General features: G+C 40.6%; 1 protein-coding gene across 6 annotated transcripts in view; it reads right to left on the bottom strand.

Annotated features, from left to right (window-relative positions):
- Nucleotides 1-25,190, bottom strand: part of ASH1L (ASH1 like histone lysine methyltransferase) — a 189,063-nt gene that overhangs the window by 121,829 nt on the left and 42,044 nt on the right. For all 6 annotated transcript variants that reach the window (XR_006213804.1, XM_042975694.1, XM_042975693.1 and 3 more), the window contains exon 3: nt 1,444-6,001. Coding sequence is in view for 5 of the 6 variants with exons in the window: in XM_042975694.1 (XP_042831628.1) it covers nt 1,444-6,001 (4,558 nt within the window). In the remaining variant the exon portion in view is untranslated. The remainder of the gene's footprint in view (nt 1-1,443; nt 6,002-25,190) is intronic.

Raw genomic sequence — 25,190 nt, 5'->3', positions numbered from 1 at the left:
AATGAGTGAGTACAATTGTCTCCCCAACTAACTGCTGCTCGGCCTTCAGGTAACAAACAGTTTAGAGTCACCTTGTCAGGGACGGCTCGCTGAGTCAGGCCCCCTTCCACACTCCGTGTTTTTTCTTTTTCTTGCTTGAACGCTCTGATCACATCTCTAACGACATTTAACATGTACATTTTTGTTCATCGCCTATCTCCTCCTCTGTAAGTCCCATGAGAACAATGTATTTGTGTGCCTTACTCCTCACAAGAGCCCACAAAGTGGAGTGCCTGACAAACTGATACTCAGTGACTTATTCATCAAAAATTTGCTGAATGAACCTAATTAAAACTTAGGAATTTTTCTTCTCTTTATTACATCGTTAGAAACTAAAGAATGCTCAGTTTCTCAACAAAAATGGCTCGTTCAAAATTTCGTGAATAATGAACATCATAAGCAAAAACACATTAGAGGGGTTCATCATTTCCTATAATGCCTAAGTTTTTAATCTTTTGGGGAATGATTTTACCAATTAACATCTGCGCACTTACAATGTGCAAATCACTTCAATACACACATTATAATCTCATTTACTTCTCACGATAACCCTATCATTACCATTTTATAGGAAGAGGTACAGAGGCTTAGAGAATTGACTTGGAGAATGTGATGCAATTTATAGATTTTTCCCCGGAAAAGTACGCACAAGCACACATACACATGATTGTACTTATAACTCTATAGAGGTTCCGCGGACTTCCTAGAGTTACCTACAACCAAACCCCCAGAGTTGAGATCTCTGATAAAGACCTTCTGACTCACACATGCCTTCTTTCTACATGAATGGGCAATGCTTCCACTTTCTTGTTTCCTATCTTTGTTTCAGTTCTTACGAGCTTTGCAGGTGTTTCAAATGTATCACGCAGATTTGTTTTATGTCATTTCATATGCGACTGAAGCAGCTTTTATGAGGACACCTAGAGATCACTCTGCAGGATGAAGTCCCTTGTACGACGTTGATAATTTTGAAAGCCTAGATTTTTATTATGAGACACAATGGGTTGACATTTCTTCCTGTAACATAAACTCACTTATAATTATTAGATTAGAATATATTAAAAGTCCTGCACAGCTGCCAACAACACCCATGGGCCATTTCTCCCTAAAGAAACTGTAACCGCCTTTTTGCGTAAGAAAGAAGAATCATTTTTCCTGGTTTCCAAAACTTGAGTGTTGTTTGTTTTTGTAACGGTACCTCTTCTCAAAATTCAGAATTAATGCAAAGACAGGCCTTATCTTACTTCTCACATGTACCAAAAACAAGAACGCTGAAGACACCATGCCACATCTATTTATACAAACCAAACCGTTAAGAGTTCACATACACGCATCAGGCAACCTGAGGGCCAAGTCCTCTCCTTTCCCAACACAAACAACAGGCAGCGAAGGAGCCCTCCTTACCTGTCGCGGTCTGCACTGCCCTCTCGCCGGAAGGCAGTGGCTCCTTCCTGTGAGGCCGAGTGAGCGAAGTGTCCTGTGCAGAAAACAGTCCAGGACTGTCAGCTAGTCTCTTCCGGCCGCTGGAGTTCGGGTTGGGGACTCGGCAGCTGCCTATTGCACTTGTGAAAAGGTTTGTATGCTCATCGCTGCTGGCCGGGTCAGAGCTGGGAGTGAACCCTCCCAGGGATAAGCTCGGAGAACTCTCTGAACAGTCGATCTGTAAAGGTGTTTGCAATCCCAAAGCCAGTGGACTAGATTCTGAAGGCTCTCGGTGGACCCACTGTTCTTCTCGATTTATTAAGCTTTTCGAAGGAGAGAGATGAGGGCAGGACATATGACATCGGTGCTTTTCCTTATGCTTGTATCGCTCTCCAACAGTTTCCTTCCCAAATCGATAGCGTTTCAGGGACTCCAAAACAGATCTGGAAGAGCCGGCGTCCACGGAAACCTGGGGTTGCTCAGAAGAGCGGTGTTCTCTGTGCTTGTGACGGTGCCTATGTTTGTGCTCGACCATCCAACCATAGGCCATCTCGGGAGGGACGCTAGGGTAGGTGCTCATGGAAAGGAGAGGAGTCCTGCTGGTTGTGAGAAAGGCCTCCTGTCGCAGTAGCTTATGCTTTTTCTTATGGTATTTGGTGGGGTTGAGAAGTAAGTGACCAGCATGCATGTAGGAAGGAGGTGGAAGCGGAGGAGTGAAAGAAGGAGACGGAGGAGGGTAGAGAGCGGGGGGGTACCTTCCATAGTAACCTAGTCCCAGGGGAGTGGCTGTAAGGGGTGACGGAGAGTAAGGCATGCCGTAGGACGGATAGAATCCTGTACCGGAAAGAGGAAAACTAAGGCTGTGCATGAAGGGCATTTCGGCCATTGCCTCCCTCATCTTAGGGGGTCTCCCTCTCTTCTTTTTTAAGTCAGGTTTTCGAATGTAGTGCAAAGGGTCCAAGGGGAAAGAAGGATGTGTATAGAAGCTATTAAAGTTGATGCGAAAAATAGTGGGGAGCAGGTCTCGGGGGATAAAATGATGACTTCGATGGGTGATTCGAATTTCACTCAGTCGACTTATCAGTTCCTCCAGATCTGCAATAAAGTCTGGATCCTGTCTGCTTCGGAGCTGGGGGTATTTCTTTTTCCGTTTTCGTTTCTGCCTCTTCGTCTTGTCATAGCTGAGGTAATCGTGATTCCTGCGCTTACATTTGTGTTTATGTTTTTCTTTAAGACTGCTCAGGACTGTAGAGGTTTCAGGGGGAATCAGAGAGACATGTTCAAAAGAATGCCGCCTCTTTTTCTGTCCACAAAACTTCTCTGCTCTGTCCGAAGTGCTGTTATTATCGGTTCCGATTCCACTATCGCTGGGAATGGTCTCGTCGCTGTGAGACTCACTAATGGGAGAAGGAGTGGCCTCTTTCAGGGAGGTGAGTTCACTTAAGTGGGAAGGAGAATTCGGCAACAAAGTAGGGGGAGACAGTCGCCTCCTCCCCTTTGAGGCCTTCTTCATTGCAAGCGTCTGGATCATACTGCCCTGTCTGGAGTGTAAATGCAGATACGGCACTGAACTGGGTTCCACGAAGCCCGCGTCACTGCTCACAGGGCTCTGACCCCCACTAGTCCCAGAAGACTGGGAGCACACAGGCGACGGGAGAATCTCTGAACCACTAGCAGAGGAGGGCAGCAAAGGGGGAAGGATCTGTCCTAATGCCGAGCCAGCTGCCTGCTGAGCAGTTTGCTCCAGGACAGCAAGGCTGGTAGGGCTACCAGAAAGAATGCCGTTTAAGACAGTTTTTGGTTTTCGACCCCTTCTCTTTCCTATGTAAATGGTTCCTTTCTTGCTGACGTTTATCTGCTGGCCCAATTTAGAGCCAAACGTGGCGGCAAGACTGGACACTGTATTATGGAGTTTGGATTGCACTTTCCCTTTATTACTTGATTCTACGGAGCTTGAAAGAATCTGATTCAGCAGTTTCTTCCTCTTCAAAGTCTTCATTTTATTTATTTTGCGGATAATTGTTTTCATCAGCTGTCCATTGTTTCTCTTGGTAAGTTTTTTATCTGGATCCATCTCTAGGTCACTCATGCTGCAGACAGCGGGCCTATGCCTGTCGTCCAGATCGTCTGGGTCCTGAAGCTGATCCTCACTCTCAAAGAAATCACTGCTGCTCCGATGGTTATCACTTTCAGACTCCAGCTTGCTCGGACTCTCGGTGGCAACAAACGGAGCCACGGAGAGTACAGGTGGCTTCATCTTGACCGGTGACCTCATCTGCCTCTTTGGTCTGCCTCTCTTTTTTGGAAAAGGAGACACAGAAAGACTTTGCTTGAAGGAAGGAATTTCGATTTCTGGCTGTAAAATCGGGGGTTCCTGTTCTTCCTTAGACTGCAAAGAAAACACTTTAGAGGCAGGGATTTTTAAAGTCCTTTTAGGTGGCCCTTCCAGTTGAGGCATCTCCTTAGCTTTAGGTCTTCCCCTCTTGGGCTTATAAATGTCAGACAAAAGGTCACTAGAGACACACATACTGGAGGAGAGCTTGTGAGTAGCAAAAGCCTTGTGAGCGGGTTTTTCACTATCAGTTAGGAGAGCAAGAGACGGGGCCGTGGACTTGCTCAGCTTTGGCAATCGGCGTTTCAGGAAGTCATGATCTACAAACGAAGATGGTCCGATGTTTTTCATAAACTTGGCTGGCTCAGAATTACTACCTGATAGGGAGCTACACGCAACATTCTTAAAGAGCTCTGATCTTTCTAACTCTAGCCCTTTGGGAGACCGGCATGTGCTTCTCGCCACCACTTTAGTCCACCGAGGTTTCCTTCCTTTCCGTTTTTTCAATGGTTTCGACTGCAAACTCGTGCCTAGGCTTTCAGCCACTTGGCAGTGTTTGTCCGACGCACCTACTGCACCAAGTTTTAGAAAGGGCTTGTTACTAAATAAACTAGTGAAGTTAACAACCGAAGGGGTAATTGCGTGAATACTGGAGTCGGAAGTCAAACTTGGCTTTTTTCCCAGGGAAGAGCTTATTCTTGGAATATCTAGATGCGCGGTTTTTGAATCAGTTAGCTCTTTATCAATCCCTTTACATTCGATGTTCATGCTGTGACCCACGGACCTATGACCAATGTTCAAGTGGGTACTTTCAGGAGTAAACTGGTTCTTTCCAACAGATTCAGAAATTTCTTCCATTAATTCTGTGGTAGGACTTAAAAGCAATGGATTAGGGGCCAGCTGTGAAGTTTCAGGGGGACTTCTGGTTAGAGGGTTGACAGATACGGTGGGCGATGGGGAGGGGAGACTGCTCTCTCCTACTGCACTGAACGGGGATTTTGCTGTGGATGCGTCTGAAGCAGCTCCCATTTGAAAGTCCGGAGAAGTGCAGTACACGGGAGGTTGCTTTTCATGCTTTGAGGTTTCATAAGGCCCCCTGTCACTGGATGAGAAACTGTCTTGCTGAATGCATGTTCCTTCGCTGAACATTTCTTTCTCCAAATTGATGATTTCTTTTCGAACTGAGAACTTTTCCAATATGCTTTCTTTACTCTGCCGTATAACATTCTTCTCAAAAGTTTTGCTGGTGGTGCTGTCTTTCAGGGATTCAGAAAGTTCCTGACTTTCATGACTACTGATGTTTGTACTACAAGAAGCCTTAAGTGGTTCCTGAGTGGGGAGCAGTGCTTCGGCTTTAAGGTTTATGGCATCTTTACTGACCAGGCCTGCCATAGAGCAACTCACCAGTCTCTTTCCCATGTCCTTGTTAACTAATCCCATTGCTGAATTTGCTACAATCTTCTTTGCACAGTCCTTGGCCACTAGGCCGACAGTAGAACTCAATTTCTTTCCCAAGTCTTTATTAACCAGCCCAACCACAGTGCCAAGTCCTAACTTCTTTCCAGAGTCCTTGTTCACTAACCCTGGAACAATCCCAATTCCTAGCTTCTTTCCTGAATCCTTGCTCAGCAGTCCTACTGTAGTGACAGTTCCTGGCTTTCTGCCTAAGTCTTTATTAATGAACACCGCCGTAGTGCCCGTTCCTAGTTTTTTCACAGAGTCCTTATTGACCAATCCTACCGTTGCATTAAACACTGGCTTTTTCCCAGGATCTTTAGTTACCAATCCAACTGCTGTGCTGATGGCTGGTTTTTTTATTAAGTCCTTATGTAGTATTCCAGCTACAGAGCCAACGCCTGCTTTCCGGATCAAATCTTTGCTAACCAATCCCGCAGCAGTGCCAGTTCCCAACTTCTTCGGTTTAGTCTTGGAAGACTTAGAGGGAGGGCAAGTTGCGATGAGCTGTGCCAACTTCTCTGTTACACTCGTTCCTCCATTAAGTAATGCTCGGTCCTTTAAATCAGGCTCCCGGCTCCCAACAAGGGTAGATGATGTTGCATTAATGTAATCTGTCATTTCTGAGTGTACTGGAGACAGCTTCTTCGACAAAGGACTGTTTTCTCCCTGTGAATGAAGACGGATGCCTTCTTCGGATTGGCATTCAATGGCTGCAACATCACCTGCTTTCTTGTACAACTTTGAAGGGTCCTAAAATTTGAACAAGAAACAGGTTTCAGAGAGAGTAAACCTTGTATCACACTTCGGTTTAGCATTAAAACTGAACAACCTGACTGATCACATATCAGATAAAACATAGGCAAGAGTGCTTTATTTAAAAAGGTTTATTTAAAAACCTAACTAATGTTAAACACCATGTCACCATACAGGAGTTCCTCTGCTGCTGTATCAGAGGCTAGCAAAACGTTACCTGTGCTGACTCTCAACCACACACACTTATATATTACTCAACATTTGAAAATAACCTGATTTTTTTTGACATTGTTTGAAAATGGCAAATTAGCAATCTACTCTTACCTTACTTTAGACTGAACATTTGCATACAAACATCCTATTTTTAAAAAGATAAGTATTGTTAGTTACAATAACCAATGGCACTCTTTTAAAATAATAGTTCACTGGGGCGCCTGGGTGGCTCAGTCGGTTAGCTACCTGACTTTGGCTCAGGTCATGATCTCCCGGTTCGTGAGTTTAAGCCCTGCATGGGCCTCCCTGCTTTCAGCGCAGAGCCCGCTTTGGATCCTCTGTCTCACCCTCTCTTTGCTCCTCCCCCGCACGCATTCTCTCTCAAAAATAAATACACGTTAAAAAATATATATTTAAAAATAAAATAAAATAATTGTTCACTGCCTACCTCCTTCATTGATAGCAAAGATTTCAAACCAGTGCTGTACAACCCCTAACCTACTTCCACTCCTTTAACTCATTCTCAATTATAGTTTATTTTTATTTTTTCAATGTTTGTTTATTTTTAAGAGAAAGAGCGCAAGTAGGGGAGGGGCAGAGAGAGAAGGAGACACAGAATCCGAACCAGGCTCCAGGCTCTGAGCCGTCAGCACAGAATCTGATGCAGGGCTTGAACCCATGAACCGAGCCCAAGTTGGATGCTTAACCGACTGAGCCACCCAGGTGCCCCTCAGTTATAGTTTTGAAAGAACAATCAAGTTCTCTCTTAATGTGAGAGGAATAAAAAAGACAGTAGAATACATTCACATTTTCTATACAATGCACTTTTACATAACTTTAGGGGGCATCTGGGTGGCTCAGTTGGTTGAGCATCTGACTCTTGATTTTCGTTCAGGTCATGATCATGACTTCGAGCCCCACGTCAGGCTCTGTGCTGACAGTGAAGAACCTGCTTGGGATTCTCTCTCTCTCTCCTTCGCTGTCTGCCCCTTCTGTGCTCATGCTTTCTTCCTCTATCTCTCTCTCAAAATAAATAAATAACTTGAATAAAAAGATTTGTATCACATTTTGGAGTTGGAAGTAACTTTTAAGTCATTAACATAAATTGTTACCCAATTCATGAGTTCTCACCATATACTTCACAAGTGAATTAATTACTTCACACAACAATCTGTTTTACTTTTGGATAACAATTAAAGAGTTCTTTTTTTTAGAAAAGCAAAGCTGGAGGCATCTTGATTCCGGACTTTAAGCTACATTACAAAGCTGTAGTGATCAAGACAGTATGGTACTTGCACAAAAACAGACACATAGATCAACGGAACAGAAAAGAAAACCCAGAAATGGAACCACAACTATATAGTCAACTAATCTTCAACAAAGCAGGAAAGAACAACCAATGGAAAAAAAGACAGTCTCTTCAGCAAATGGTGTCGGAAAAAACTGGACAGCAACATGCAGAAGAATGAACCTGGACCACTTTCTTAGACTGCACACAAAAGGAAATTCAAAATGGATGAAAGACCTAACCACGAGACAGGAAACCATCAACATCCTAGAAGAACACAGGCAGCAACCTCTTTGAACTCCGCCGCAGCAACTTCTTACTAGACACGTCACTGGAGGCAAGGGAAACAAAGGCAAAAATGAACTATTGGGACCTCATCAAGATAAAAGCCTTCTGCACAGCAAAGGAAACAATCAACCAAACTAAAAGGCAGCCTACAGAATGGGAAAAGATATTTGCAAATGACATATGTGATAAAGGGTTAGTATCCAAAATCTAGAAGAACTTCTCAAACTCAACACCCAGAAAACAAATAATCCAATTAAGAAATGGGCAGAAGACATGAATAGACACTTTTCCAAAGAAGACAGCCAGATGGCTAACATGCATGAAAAGATGCTCCACATCACTCATCAGGGAAATACAAATCAAAACCACAAGGAGATACCACCTCGCACTTGTCAGAATGGCTAACATTAACAACTCAGGCAACAACAGATGTTGGGAGAGGATGCAGAGAAAAGGGAAACACTCATACACCGTTGATGGATGTACAAACTGGTGTGGCCACTCTGGAAAACAGTCTGCAGGCTCCTCAAAACATTAAAAATAGAACTACCCTACAACCCAGCAATTACACTACTAGGTATTTATCCAAAGGATACAAAAGTACAGATTTGAAGGGGTACACATGCTCCCCAATGTTTATAGCAGCATTATGAACAACAGTCAAATTATGGAAAGAGTCCAATTGTCCAATGACTGATGAATGGATAAAGAGGTGGTATTTGTATGTATGTGTCTCTATACTAAAATATATGCATATATAAACTTATAAATATATACATACAATGGAATATTACTCAGCCATCAAAAAGAATAAAAGACTAGAATCTTGGGGTGCCTGGGTGGCTCAGCCAGTTAAACGTCTGACTCGTGATCTTAGCTCAGGTCTCGATCTCAGGGCCATGACTAAGCTGTGTGTGTACTTAAAAAATAATAGTAACTGAATCTTGCCATTTGCAATGATGTGGATGGACTAGAGTGTATTATGTACGCTAAGCAAAGCAAGTCAGTCAAAGACAAATACCACATGACTTCTTTCATATGTAGAATTTAGGAAACAAAACAGATGAACATATGGGAAGGGGGAGAAAAACAGAGAGAAAGATAACAGACTCTTAATGATAGAAAACAAACTGAGGGTTACAGACTGAGGGAGGGGGGTGGGAGGATGGGATAGATGGGTGAGGGCACATTAAGAGGAACACTGGGTGTTGTATGTAAGTGATGAATCACTGAATTCTACTCCTGAAACCAATATTACACAATATGTTAATTAACTAGAATTTAAATAAAAATTTTGGGGAAAAGAAGTCTAAAGAAATAAAAAAGATTTATCTAAATCAAAAATATGAACTTCATTTGACACTGTCAGGGAAAACAAATAATTTCTCTCCCATGTTTCAACATAGATTTTCTTGAACAACTGAAGTATAATTGACGTAAAGAGTTCTTTTTAACCATGAAATAAAAATGAAAGACTTGAACAAATGGAAATACATACTGTGTTTGTGGATAGAAGACATAAGATGACAATTTTCCCAAAACAAATTTATAAATTTAATGCTATCCCAATAAAAATACCACCAAAATTTCATTCAGGAGTAAGAAAAAATATAAAATTCTTTCGAAAAATTAGACAAGCAAGAATAACTAGCAAAATCTTAAAAAGAAGAAAAGCAAGGGTACAACTGTACCAAATGTTAAATTATTTTTTAAAGCTTCTATCGTTAAACAGTACAGAACTTACACACGAAAAGACCGAAGAACCAATGGAAGAGGGCGAACAACAAAAAACAAATTCAAGCATACCCAGACGTGTACCGTATGTAAAATGGTGTAATTTCTATAGAAGGGAAATGGGTAATGACTAGAATACCATATGCATTTAACTACAGGAACCCCACCAGTAGGAGATCAAATCCCTACTGGATTAGATTTTTGCCAAGATACGCTGGCAAAAATATAACAGCTGCAGAAAACTATAAAATGTACCACTACTTTTTAAGAAGATTTTAAGTAATCTCTATATCCAACGTGGGGCTCAAACTCACAACTCTAAGGTCAACAGTTATACTTGACTGAGCTGGCCAGGCACCCCCTACCACCATTTTAATAGCAAAACCCTAAAATAATTATCTACAGGAGAGTGGCTGATTAAACCAAAGGAATGTGTATAAGAGAGTACTATGAAACTGCAAAAAAAAAAAAAAAAAAAAAAAAAAAAGCCCCAAAAAACAAGACCCCAAAAAAGGAGAGACCAACCAACTGCTGTGTGATCCTCTTTAAGAATACAATGTTAAATGAAAAAAAGAATTAGAACAGTGGCTATAAATATACCACTTTACATATAAAGAGGAATATGAATATATACACGTATCTGATCACATTAAACATGGAAGGAAAAAACTGAAAGATTAATAAAAACGGTGACCTACAAGGGGAGGAAAGAGGCCTAGATGTCAGACTTTCCTGCATCTACTTATGGTTCTGACTTTGCAATTAAGTACTTTAAGTATTTAAGAAACAAAATTATATCATATAGAAAAATATTCCAAATCTCTAAATATTGAAAACAATGTAAACAAATATATCTATCAAATTAAGTACATAGCTACATGGAAGACGATTATTTTGAATTACTTTAAAACAGTCTTTGGACAATACATTTTAAAGACAAAATGATATCCACAAGAAATCTTAAATTCCATTCAGTGAGACTGATATTAGTGGTAATATTGGTATAATTACTTTGAACCTAGATAGATGGATAATTGATAGATACATAGATCAAATAAGTTACTATGTGAATGTCAAGTGTCTGACTCTTGATTTCGGATCAGGTCACGATCTCACGGATTGGGAGTCTGAGCCCCACGTCAGGTTCTGTGCTGACAGCGTGGAGCCTGCTTGGGATTCTCTCTCTCCCTCTCTCTGTCCCTTCCCTGCTCATGCAACACTCTCTCTAAATACATACGTAAACTTAAAAAAAAAAAAAAAAAAAAAAAAAAAAAAAGGAAAACAGTCCCCCGTGGTATGAGGCAGCGTGGCATGGGCGGCAGTGAAAGGGAAGGAGCACGAGGAGGGTTTAACAGGTGCTGGCAGTGTTGTAGCTCTTAAACTGAACACTGGCCAGAGGGGGTACTGTGGACTGTGAAGATCCACTGAGCTGTCACACGATTTATGTGTGTTTATACTCCAATAAAAGTCATTTTAAAAATTCTGCCTAAAGTGGAGACATATACAGTTCCCATATCCTGCTAAAGGACTGTACTCAAATCTGGGTTTTTGTGCCTGTCAGAAATATTAACTAAAATCAGCCTAAAACACTATCCCACAGTAAACGGTCAATGATGAAATAGAAGACAAAAGATATACACAGATAATTTAGTTTTGGTTTCAAAGATCTCTTCTTCCAAATTCTGCCATTGGATAAAGGGAGTCAATGAGATTATATTAACAAGACAATGCAAAACTACCTATGGTACTGGTGGTAGTAGTCTCTTACATTCCTAAGAACCTTTTAAAATGACAATTAGTCGTAAGAAGGGTCATTTTTAACAGAGTATATTATATGTTGGGCAACAAAAAGGATATCTTATCAAAACGTCCCATTAGGCATATAATTTTTTTCAACACAAAAATAGCTTTACTCCAAATACAAAGTTAGGCTTATTTTAAAAAGTGACGAAAGTACTACCATCCATGGATAAACACTTTTACATTTCAGATCTTTCCATCACATGCACAAAAACACATGAACATCCTTGTATAAAAATGGTCCAAAAATGCTTTTTGTTTTGTACCTTGGTTAACTTAAATGCTGCAAGAAGACACCTTTCTGTGCAAACAAATCAGGAATTAGACTACTGATTCAACGGTTTCACAACAGTCTGCAGTTCATTAAATCAACCTACTTGCTGCTTTTAAAAGAACTTCTGGTTATTTATTATTATAAATAGTATATGATAAACATCCAATTACATAAATCTTTGCTATTGTCCAATTATTTCCCTCAGAGAATTGTTAGGTCTAAAGGTATAATATATAGAATAAATAGTTACACATGTTGACCAGCTATGCACCAAAGGGGGGAAAAATTATTTCAAAGGGAAAAAAAAAGTTCATTACAAAAATCCAGAATGGGGGTGTCTGGGTGGCTCAGTCGGTTAAACATCTGACTTCAGCTCAGGTCATGATCTCGCGGTCCGTGAGTTCGAGCCCCGCATCGGGCTCTATGCTGACAGCTCAGAGCCTGGAGCCTGTTTCAGATTCTGTGTCTCCCTCTCTCTGACCCTCCCCCTCTCGTGCTCTCTCTCTCTCAAAAATAAACATAAAAAAACCCAAACAAACACAGAATGTATAAAACAATACATTTCTACAACTCAAGATAATACTTTATGATGTGTGATATTCCATACTGTTAGGCAATGCTTCTTAGAGCAGAAACAACAATACCATCTGATAGCCTGATCCTGATAATTCTGAAATTAAACACTGCCAATTCGGGTGATTTGATTAGAGCAATCTTCAAAAATTTTACTATCTGCCATTTCCTGTTCTAGTAAGTTCATGGAGTTCTCATTTCAAATGCCATTATTTCTAGGATTACTTACTATTTAAGTTCATTTTCAAATCTACTTGTTATTGTCCTGTTTTTATCAAATGGCTTTTTGCCCACTTTACACATTTAAACCCCCTCCAGGGGGTCCCCACGCTTACAGTTCCTGGTTGTAAAGGCCACGTGTTCCTGTGCTAACTTCCCTGCTGCGGGCCTGGGCTCCCGCACCGGCCGTACCGTTTTCTGTCTATGGTTTACATGAAGCCATGTGAGTTTTCTGGTGAGACATCAATGTTCTAAATGTGAAGACAAGCCTTTTTACTCCCACTGTCAGTGCTTAAGATTTCACAATCTACAATTTTTTTTTTTTTTTTTTTTTTGCATTTCTATTTACATTTCATTTATTACCTGTTATTGGGAACTTCTGGTGACATGACTTTGCTGGCCGTGTGTACTTCTTCAGCACTGAAACAACTGTTAAAAGGTCCTGGTCCACATTATCTTTCTAAATTGTGGAGTTTATCATTATTGATTTAGAAGAGCCCTTAACATGTCAGAAATAAGTTCTTTTCTTCTGCCGTGTTACACTTATTTCCCTCAACTTATCAGTTGTCTTTCCACTTCCTATTAGATTTCTTAAAGAAGTTCTATGCATTCAAATACATACGCAAACCTGTACTAAGTACGTCACATACTCTCTCATTTAATCCTGACTGTAGTAACTGCTGCAGTTACTATAATTGACTTCATTAAATAGAAAAAAGAGAACCGTGTAGATATTCCCTGCCCAGCATCACCTAACCAGTTAAGTGACCGAGCTATGATTTAAACCTAGTCTCATTTCACAGCCACAGCTCTTAGCCATTATGTTCAATAAAATAGTCTCTCTAGCTCTAACGCTGTTGTCACAGATTACTTGGAAAGGTCATGTCCTTCTGAAGACAACAATCTTCCCTTCATCTTCAGTGAATTTTTTTTCTTTTTGCTTTAAATTATTTACCCGTCTTGAATTTTGAAAATAACCTGTGAGTAGGTAAGCAGCCTTTACCTCAGAAGGTCTGTCTGTTTCGAGGATTTCCATTATGCACTTCATGTTAATTTACACTCGGGTCTTTCTTTAAGCTCTCCATTTTACTTCATTCACATTTACGCTTATTCCCGAGCCACTAATACAATGTATTGATATTCTAACTTTATAAAAACTTCTAATACTTGAAAAGACTCATTTTTCTTTTTTGTATTCCTGCAGAATTTCCTTGGGTTATTTTATAGTATTATGGAGATATAATCACATACCATAAAATTCCATCTTTTAGAGCACAAATCCAAGGGTTTTTAAGTTCATAGACTTGTATATCCCAAATCACTAATTTTAGGAGATTTTCATAAGGTTTCCTCATTATTTTTGCATATGTATACTTAGCGGTGGCCCTGAGATCCATTTGAAGTTTGAAAAAAACTCTAAATGTCTTTAAGTGTATGTGTGTGTGTGTGTGTGTGTGTGTGTATGAAAAAAGGTATCTCAACACTAACATTAGCTCTACAATAAGAAAGCAATTTTATCTAGTGAAAGTTTTTAGTATTACTGGATATTTATAATCTTATTCAAACAGATCCTAAACACTTGCTGTCAAGGTTATTTCTAAATAACATGCATGAATGAATTTTTTGTTAGTTTTTCTAAATTGATGATATTCAAAAACACTACTGATTTTACTTTATAATCTTGAATTCTTGCTTAATCAGGAACTCATTTTTTTCAGGTAATAGTTATTAAGTACCTACCGTTTAAGTGCAAAGAATAACACCAGTGGAAAAAATTCCTTTTAACATGGATATTTCATTCTGATGCATGAGCAGGGGAGAGGCAATAAAAAGAGAAGTCAAACAGTATTTCAGAGGGTGAAATACGCTATGCAGAAAACCAGAGCACGGAAGAGGAGGAAACTCTAGGGTTGGAAATGATTTATAACATTAAAATAGGGTGACAGTAAAGTCCCAATTGAGAAGATCACAATTCCCCAGAAACCCAAGGGCAGTTAAGGAGGGACTTACATACCTGAGAAAAGAATAATACCCCAAGGATGAAACAGCAAGAGCAAAGGCCCTGAGGCAGGAGGTGCAAGGGCAGACTTCTGTCGGTCCAAGAGAGGGAAGGGAACACCAACAGAAGGTTTTCTGTAGACGAGGTATGTGACCTAATTCTTCATTGGACAATATATATTGGGTGTATACTCAGTGTTGGAGATTTGTGAAAGAATAAAGACAAAAATCCCTGTTCTCACATAGCTTATATTTTAATGGAAGAGGAAAACAATAAAGAAAAACACAGATTTTCAAAATATTATTTGCTAAAAGGTGGTGACCGTTCTGGGAAAAACTGAAGGCTACCAAGAGAGCCAGGAGTCTGCCAAACACGGGGCTGTGACACTGGGTGAGGCCTCACCGGCAAAGACCTCAAGTGAGGAAGTGATGAAAGGGAACAGCAAGAACACTGGTGTGGCAGGACCTGAGCAACTGAATGGGGACAGGAACACAACGTGTGCAGCGGGGAAGATCGGGCAGACGTTTTAGGCTGTCACAAAGGCTTGAGCTTTTACTGCCCGAAAGGGGAAGCACTAGGAGGTTTGGAGGTGGAGGAAGGGCAGAAGGGTGACAAGATTTCATTTAAATCTTCCAACATGCCCTCCCTCTAGTTGCTTTCTTCCTCGTGCTTCATAAAGTGACCAGGGTCTTGTTAGCAACCCAGAGCAGTTATCCTGACAAGAGATGACAGCGACCGTGGACCAGGGTAAAACAGTGTACGTGACGAGAAGATCAATCACAAAGACTGTGGTGGAAGATGGAAAATAAATGTCAGGAGATCAGTCTGGGACATGTTAGGACTGAAATGCCTTCTAAACACCCCAGTAGAGGAGTCTGAGCAGGAAGTTTCAAATCTGAACGGCGGCACATAGATACTTAAAGCCCTGAGACGGGCTGACATAACCAGGTGAGGCACGGCCACATTAACAGATGAAGAAGAACCAGCAAAGACGAAGGGGCCAGAAGGTAACAACAGGGGGAAAAAAAAAACTTAGCGTGAGTGAACATGCGGTACCCCGGACGTGAGGCCCAAGGGCTGCCACCCCAGTGCTGCTGGTGGATCAAAGAGAAATGACAGTGTGCAGCCAGCTACTGGACGTGGCCCCACGGGGTCACTGGTAACCACGCAACAGCACTTTCTGGAAAGCGCGAGAGCAAAAACCTGACGGGAGCGGGTATAAAAGAGAATAGGCAGAGAAAAATGTGAAGTCAAGTAAAGAACAACAAGGGAACTGAGAAGTAGGCGGTCAGAGTTAGAAGATAAAGTGGAATCAAAGCAGCGTCGTGTTTCTTTTTCAAATGGGGATAACAATGGCATCTTTATTCTCAAAGGAAAAACAGCAGTGAGAGAGATGAAAACCCTCATGACGTTTAAAATATATGTATGTCTATGGATGTGTAAAATCTCCTAGAGAGCCACCTAGCTCCCATGGAATTTGCTGAATCATTTTGTCCTTCATTCTGTGACATGAAATGCTACACTTCTCATGAACTGAATTCTTTTGTTTTCCTTTTTGAGAGACACAGGGTGTAAGTGGGAGAGGGGCAGAGAAAATCTTAAACAGCCTCCACGTCCACCCAGAGCCTGATGCGGGGCTAGATCCCACAAGCCTGGGACCATGACCTGAGCTGAAATCCAGAGTCGGACACCTAACCGATTGAGTCACCCAGGCGCGTCTGTTGCTGTATACTCCATTCTGGGCCACTGATTTTCTGTCTGTCCATGCACCACTACCACAACGTGCTGGACATTTCAACCTGGTTTCATGTCCTGGTAAGAAAGATTCCTACATGTTACTGCTCTTTTCAGCCATGTCACTGCTGCTTATTTTTCCATATAAACCTTGTAAGCAACTTATCTAGTGCCAAAAAACCTGTGTCATTTTAATTTTCATTGTTAAACTTGCCAATACCCCAAAGAAGTGAAGTGAGGGACTCGTGCTGATATCTGCGTACTGATGTCCACAGCAGCGTTATTCACAAATAGCCAGCAGGAAGATGCACATCCGTCCACGTCCACCGGCAGGTGAAGGACAGGTAAAATGTGGCATACGCATACAACTACTTATTACTCAGACTTAAAACAGAAGGAGAGTTTGACATATGCCATACAACATGGATGAACCTCGAGGACATTAAACTAAAAGGAAGCAAGCCAACCACAAAAAGACCAATACTCTAGGACTCTACTGATAGGAAGTACCTGGAGTAGTCAAATTTAGAGAGACACACAACAGAATGGCAGCTGCCACGGGCTGCAGAGAAAGGTAGTCACTGTTCAGTGGGGTACAGAATTTCAGTGGCGGGAAGACTGAAAACATTCTGGAGGTGGATGGTGATGATGGTTTCACAACAATGTGAATATAGTTGGTGCCCACAGAACTGTATATGCAAAACTGGTTTAAAAGGCAAATTTGGGGGCACCTGGGCAGCTCAGTCGGTTGAGCATCGACTCTTCAGGTCAGCTCAGGTCACATGATCTCAGGCTCCTGGGATCTAGCCCCGTGTCGGGTTCCGTGCTGAGGGTGGAACCTGCTTGAGGTTCTCGCTCTCCCTCTTTCTCTGCGCCGCCCCCCACCCCCGCCCTGCTTACACTCTCTGTCTCTCAAAAAAATTCTGTCCAATTTGAGGGCATTATGAATATTATTATTTTGGTTCCGAATTTTGACGTTTGAGAACACCCTGAATTTTATCCTCCAGAGGTAACTTGATCCTTTGATCTGGATCGCAAAGAGATTCTTAGCTTTACTGGTAAAATCTAAGACTGCAACTGTGGTTTCCATGATAAACACTCAGGCAACGATATTAAATGAGACCTAACAAGTCCTTTCAGTCTATTTATTGAATAGACTTTGTATTTCTTTGTATTATGCCTTTAACAGTAAATCTAAATAAAAATTTCTGCCTTCCTCTTTGAAGATATCAATTATGCTATCTTATAGATCTTCTCCCTGTTACCATATATATCACACATTGCCTAACCTTTTGAACTTTGTTCATTTCCACTTTGTTCCTTCTTTCCCACTGTTTTCGCACGCGCTTCTTCTAATGCCACTTCTCTATAACTGACTGTTGGCCTTCCACGTATCTCCTACTGTGATAGCTCATCTGTCTACTGTGCTCCTGAAATTGCTGCAGCATCCTTCATCCTTTTTACAAAGGCAATTGTTTTAATTTTTTGTAACTCCCAGCAAAATAGTTGGAAACAGTACCCTTGTTCTGCGTGCAATCCATTCTGCTAACCTTGTGAGGTGGAGAAGCTCTCTCCAGAACTGACGGTTATTTTCTCTCAGCATTTGAAGATAACATTCTTTTATTCCCTAACCTCAGAATGTGTCCATCATAAATAATTCTGGAATATTACCCTTCAAATATTAAATCTCCCTAATTATTCTTCAGGACTCCAACTAGAACATATTGGACTTACTACCATCCTTCATCATCTTGTATTATTCCTACCACATTTGACATCTCTGGCCCTGCTACATTCCAGGTGATTTTCTCAACACTATTTTCCAGTTCACTATTCTCTCCACGGCTGCATCTATAATGAATGCTTACGCTATTACTCACTGAGCCTTTGAAAGTAAATGGGTGCTGGGGTGCCTGGGTGGCTCAATGGGTTAAGTGTCCGACTTGGGCTCAGGTCGTGATCTCACAGTTCGTAAGTGTGAGCCCCACATCTGAGCTGTCAGCACAGAGCCTGGAACCTGCTTCGGATTCTGTGTCTCCCTCTCTCTCTCTCTCTCTCTCTCTCTCTCTCTGCTCCTCCCTGCTCACATGCTATCTCTCTCTCAAAAATAAATAAAGATGAAAAAATAAATAAATAAATAATAAATAAAAGTAAATGGGTGAATTTTTTTCACCTCGAAAATACACTGTTCATATCCAGAAAATATATTCCATTGGCTTCTTTTGAAACTCTGCCTGGTTATTTTCTTAAAGGTTTATCCTTTTCTCTAATTACTTTTTTAAGACACTAATCATTTCAAATACTTGATATTCCTTTTGTACTTTTTAATGGAAGATTCACGACATCCAACATGGGGCTCAAACTCACAACCCCAAGATCAAGAGTCACAGGCTCTACTGACTGAGCTAGCCAGGTGCCACAAACGCTTTACATTCTGACTTCAACAACTGTATTATTTGAAGTTCCTGCAGAACTTAATCCTGTTTTTAGCTGTGTTTGCTTACTCCTTCTGTTGATGATTTTTTTTTTTTTTAAATGTTTGCTTCTGAAACCTTCTTAACAGGTGCTGCATTGAGGGTATAGACCCTGAAGAATCCTAGTTCCGACTTCCAACCTTAGTGGGTTTAGAATAAAATGCAAATCAATTTGAAATTCTTCCCACATTCTTCTGGGAGAAAGGTAACAACAATATCTATAGAGAGGAAAACAATGAGGTAATAGCTTAAAAAAAAATAACAACAGAAAAGCCAGTATCTCAAAATCAACATGAGCGAACATATAAACAGACAATTCAAAGCAGAGAATTAAACAGCAGAACAAGAAAAAAAGCTGAAATTCACTAGTAAGGGAAGAAATACATGCTCAAAAATAGGGCTTCTGTATTTTGCCATTATAACGAGTGACTGCCAAGAAGTGAAGGAGAATAAAGAAATGAGGCCTCGAGAAACATATCCACAGAATCTAATAAGAGGGCAAGCTACAAAGAGGAAGACAAGAAAAGAATAAAAATTATACAAATATTTTAAAATATCTCCTTCTAAAAGATATTATGAATTTATGAAGGCAAATTTTTACCAAGTGTGGCTGCAGTCTCAAGTAAGTCAAACAACTAAATGCTTACTTTCACGTTATTTCCAGTATCATAAAACTTATGAGGAATCAACATAGTGGATTACTACCCATTATAGTCAGTCTAACATTGTCAGTAATACAAATAAGGCATGACACTTGGATTTGTGGTATTATTTGAATATTCACTTTCAAATAAAGGCAAAAATTTTTACCTGAAACAGGAAGAATTTCCTTTTGGGCATCATGTGTTAACATTTAATAAGTTAAGGTACATGTATTAATGCAAAACTGAAATCCTGAAATACTTATTATCACAAGAACTGTTAATTTCATGTTCTAAAACAAGAACTATCAAATAGTTAAATAAACAACGAAACGGACAATATAAATATTAAGAGTATGTTATCTAAATTAGTATGAACATTATTTTAAAATTAAGTAAATAAACGCTAATAGAATTTAAATAATCATGTAAGACAGAATAACAGGCTTGCATTTCTACCGTAATTCTCACCTTCCTGGAATTTTAATACACTAAACAAAATAACATTAAATGTATTAACTTTTTTTTTTTTTTTTTTTTTTTTTTTTAGAGAGAGTGAGTGCATACACAAGCAGGGGAGAGGGGCAGAGAGAGATAGAGAATCCTAAGCAGGTGTGGAGCCTGAGACAACGCGTGATCCCATGACCCTGGGTCATGACCTGAGCCAAAATCAAGAGTCGGACACTCAACCGAGCCACTAGGTGCTCCAAAAATATTAATTTTTAAGTAAAATGTTTCTACTCTATTTAATCCTCGAAGCTTCCAAGAAAAATACCTCTTTGGCAATTCTTCACATTGTGTGAAAATTAATTAAAACATGTCAACTTGGGGCGCCTAGGTGGCTCAGTCGGTTGAAGTGTCTGACTTCAGCTCAGGTCATGATCTCATGGTTTGTGAGTTCGAGCCCCGCATCGGGCTCTGCACTGACAGCTCGGAGCCTGGAGCCTGCTTCCGATTCTGTGTGTCCTTCCCTCTCTGCCCCTCCCTGCTCACACTCTCTCTGTCTCAAACCAAAAAACAAACATACAAACAAAAAACAGAGAAAAAAAAAACATGTCAACTTAGCTCAAAATTTCAGGAGAGAAACTCCAAAATAAATCCACTTCATGCATAATAACCTTTGATCCGGACGTAATAAAGAACAGTATTAAAAACAGAAGAAAATGTCAGAGGAAAACAAAACATCTACCAGGGTTGTTCTAAGTCCATTAAAAATATTAAATGCTTTAAGATGTCTTTATGAATATGAGTCAGGAAGCCTAAACCTCAATTAGGCTTTCTGAAGTGTTGCTACAGGTTGACAATCATTTTCAGTACTTGATAAAAAAGTTTTTGAGATCTGCTCACAAAGTTCCTTCCAGAAAATATTCTACTGAAAAACTTGTTCCTAAATCTCATTCTACTGTAAACAAAACACGAATAATATGATTAAATATACTACTTCTGTTCCTTGCACATCAAACATTTAGGTACATAAAAACACGAATGCTTGACAACACGAGCTGAGGACTAAACTCCTACTTCGGTTGTTGCTAAAAGACAGCTACATCTCGCACTGCTAACCACAGAATGAATCCCACTTAAATTGTACAGAAAGGAAAATCAGTAAAGAAAGGAAAAATAAGTTTAATTATCACTTAATTAATGTTGGCAACAGAACAGTGAAGTTATGAGTGGTTGGGAATCCTAAGAATACAATGTTTTGTTCCCATTCCTCAAGTTGGATGCTTAGAATTATGGCATGGACTTACTGTCTGTAATCAGAAATACCGGAAGCTCCATTCTACATTCTTGATCGTTCCTATTACACTAGAGATTTTGAAACAGGGAAGGGCTAGCCTTATGGTGGTAAAGAAGAGGTCTTGAGATATGGAAAGCTCTAATATTACTCTACCAATAACAGCATCAGTATAGGAAAACTTACTCAATGTAGTTTCTTTATTGGAACCCACTGAAACAGTGTTTTGCACCTGGTGGGGATGGGGAGTGTGTGTGTGTGTGTGTGTGTGTGTGTGTGTGTGTATGTGTGTGTGTGTGTATTCTATACAGGCTACTTCCTGGAAAGTTCCTCCTACCCACTGTTCTATTACGTGGCAGATTTTGAAACTAGTGTCCACACGATGAAAGCTGAGATGTAGATGGAAATTCAGACAATTTTATCATCTTATAACCCAATTACACACAGCTGCACTGCAACATTTGTAGATAAAAAGTTTATGGAGAAGCTAGGAAGCTGCCATTCCATCCTAACAAAAAGTAAAAAGCTAAACAAACTGAGAAGTCAACTCTTCTTAGATCTGTATTAGAAGTGAGGTCACAGGGCAAACTACTATTGCCCCCGCAGATGGAAGTGACCGACAGAGAGTCCTAATTTACCAGAGCAGAAAACCAGGAGCTGAAAGCTTGGTGGGAAGCACTGCCGGGGTAGGGAGCCCTGAACCGTAACTGGCAACCTGGGAGAGCCTCAGTGCACACGTGTCTGAAAGCAGAAAACTCCAGCAGATTCAGCCACTGGGATCTCCCACACTCTTGTTAGTTTTAGCTCCTGCTAAAACTTCTGGGGGGAGAGAAACATCCAACTCTACCCTACTCTAGCCATCCTGTCCCACCTTGAGAGAGAAGAGGAAACTGAAAAGCATTTGTGAAGTTCACAGTCTAGAGGTCCAGGCTCCCTAAAAGACTGAGATCTAATCACAGGACTAAGGAACACTTCCTCTCCCCTCATACTTTCGCACCACATCACTAAGTCTATTCACAGCAATTCCTTTTACCCAGTATATTATGCCCACCTATTAAGAAAAAATTACAAGACATACTAAAAGACAAAAAACACAGTCTGAAGACAGAGGAAGCATTAAAATCAGACTTCGATATGGTAGGGGTGTTAGAAGTACCAGACTGGAAATTTAAAATAACTGTGATTAATATGCTGGTAGATAAAGGGGCCCACATGCAAGAACAGAGGGGCAATGGAAGCAGAGAGGTGGAAATTCTAAGAACCAAAACAAATGCTAGAGAACAAAAACACTAACAAATGAAGAATGGCTCTGATGAGCTCATTAGCAGACTAAACATGGCTGAGGACAGAGTCTCCAGGTCTGAGGATATCTCAACAGAAACCCCCAAAACCAAAAAGCTAATCACAAAAAGACTAAAAAAAAAAAACCCAAACAAACCAGGACAGAAGATCCAAGAACTGTGGGACAACAAACACTGTAACATCTGCATAATGGGAATAACAGAAGGAAAACAAAGAAAGAAAGGAATAGGAAAAATATTTGAAACAATGACCGATAGTTTCTCCAAATTTCATGCCAGCCACTGAACCCACAAGTCCAGAAAGCTCAGAGAATACTAAGCAGGATAAATGCAAACAAAACAAAACAAAACAAAACAAAAACCAATACATGTAGACAGATTTTTCAAACTATGGAAAATCAAAGATAAAAAAAAAATCCTGAAAGAAGCCAGAGGGGGAAAAAAAACACCTTTTCTACTGAAGAGCAGAGTAAGAATTATATCCAATTTCATCTCAGAACCATGCAAGCAAGAACACTGGACTGAAATTAAGGTGTTAGAAAAAAGAAACCCACCAACCTAGAATTCAGTACCCTGTGAAATTATCCTATAAAAGTGAAGGAGAATAAAAACATAGTTTGACAAAAATTGAGGAAATTTGTATCCAGCAGACAGACCAGGCTTGTAAGATGTTAAACATTTTTGAGAGAGAGAGAGACAGAGAGACAGATAGAGAGAGACAGAGAGAGACAGAGAGAGAAAAAAAAACATGAGTGGGGGAGGGGCAGAGAGAGAGCAAGACACAGAATCCGAAGCAGGTTCCAGGCTCTGAGCTGTCAGCACAGAGCCAGATGCAGGGCTCGAACTCACGAACCGTGAGATCATGACCTGAGCTGAAGTAGGACACTCAACCGACTGAGCCACCCAGGCGCCCCTAAAAGTTCTTTACATAGAAGGAAAATGATAGGTCAAAAACTCAGATCTGCATTGTAAAAGGAAGACCACTGAAGAAGGAAACAACAAAGCTAAAACATAAACTTTGATTTTTCTTGTTCTTAATTGATCTAACAGGTAAGGTTGTTTAAGATAACAGCAGCAATGTATTTGACAAGGTATGATTTTATACAGAAGTCCTTATACAGAAGTAAAATTAATGATAGTCATGCTATGGACAAGGGAGGAGAGGGAGGAATCTAATTACTTTGTGATTATGAGGTGCCCGTGAGGTGAGAGTGTTATCGGGAAGCAGTCCTGGATTAGTTGTAACTCTGTGGTGCAAACTCTAGGACAACCACTAAAAAATGTAAATAAAAGGTTTACGGACAAAATTCCCCCCGATGATTGTAAGTAGCGTAAGTTACTTGTAAAACTATGTTAGAAATTAGAAATATAAGTAAGCAATCATCTTAAGTTGGCTCCTGAAAATACTCAGAAAATACCTTAAAGAAATGCACAAACTTCGGTGTGTAGCATATCATCAAAAGAGAACCAAAACATCTGAGAAAAGGAGGGGGGGAATCCCCTAACCAAACATTGTTTTAAAAAAAAAAAAGTTAATGTTTCTTCATTTATTTTTGAGAGAGAATGTGTGTGTCTCACCAGGGAAGGGACACAGAATCTGAAGCCCCTGAAGGGACACAGGCTTCACGCTCCAAGCTGTCACCATCACCACAGAATCCGACGCAAGGGCTTGAACCCACAAATGATGAGATCATGACCTGAACCAAAGTTGGATGCTCAACCAAACTTATTAAAGAAAATTTAACAAATAGATTATTTTTTTTCAACCAGGTCTCTTTAATGGATCTAGAGGTATTCTGATTTTAAAAAAATGTTTATTTAGGGGCGCCTGGGTGGCTCAGTCGGTTAAGCATCCAACCTCGGCTCAGGTCATGATCTCACAGTTCGTGAGTTTGAGCCCCACGTCGGGCTCTGTGCTGGCAGCTCAGAGCCTGGAGCCTGCTTCGGATTCTGTGTCTCCCTCTCTCTCTGCCCCTCCCCTGCTTGTGCTCTGTTTCTCTCTGTCTCAAAAATAAATAAAACATTAAAAAAATTTTTTTAAATAAAAAAATATTAAAAATGTTTATTTTTGAGAGAGAGGACATGCACAAGTGGGGGAAGGGCAGAGAGACAGAGAGAGAGAGGAGGGAGGCAGGGAGGGAGGGATCTCAAGCGGGCTCTGCATTGTCAGTGCAGAGCCTGACTCAAGGCTCGAACTCACAAACCGTGAGACCATGACCTGAGCCAAAACTGAGTCGGACGTTTACCTGACTGAGCTACCCAGGCACCCCTAACATACAGAGGATTAAGTCAAGTGTTTTAACAGATAATTGCCAAGTATTTTTTCAAACGGGCTTTTCTTGAATTACAAAATCATTAGGTGCCACACTTGAACACTGAGTTTCAGACCGAAGTGCACACACACCCACACTCATTCTCGGCATACCGTACTGCTCCTGTTACAATTGAGAGTCAACTCATACGCTTGCATTACCAGAGGAAGTTGACTTCCTTCAGAGACTAGTATGAGAAAAGAATAGCAACAATGACGTGGAAATCGTTATCAGATGTCGACCTCCACCAGCAAGGAGCTCTTCCAGCCCGGCAACAGGATTTCAGGAACAGACACAAGAGGCCCATCTGTCCCAGGTGTCAACAGCAGAGGAGGACGAGTCTTTGGACCCTTTTTTATGCCTATTTCATTCCTGAGGTGACAATCAGCAGCACAGCACTTATCCATCTATGGTCTTTTTCTCGGGATTTCTCCCCTCAAACCCCTAGTTGGGAAAGAGGCACAATTAAGAAATAGGTAGCCTGGGATTTTGGCTCACAAAGTAAGGTCAGACAAGAAACAACTTCTCTTTCATCATGTATCCAACCTTTTCTCCCTATTAAGGAAGTTTCATAAAATCCCTATGTTTTGTTACCTCA

The sequence above is a fragment of the Panthera tigris genome, chromosome F3 (assembly GCF_018350195.1).
Source record: "Panthera tigris isolate Pti1 chromosome F3, P.tigris_Pti1_mat1.1, whole genome shotgun sequence".
NCBI classification, from domain to species: Eukaryota; Metazoa; Chordata; class Mammalia; order Carnivora; family Felidae; genus Panthera; species Panthera tigris.
This window is presented reverse-complemented; position numbering and strand designations above follow the sequence as displayed.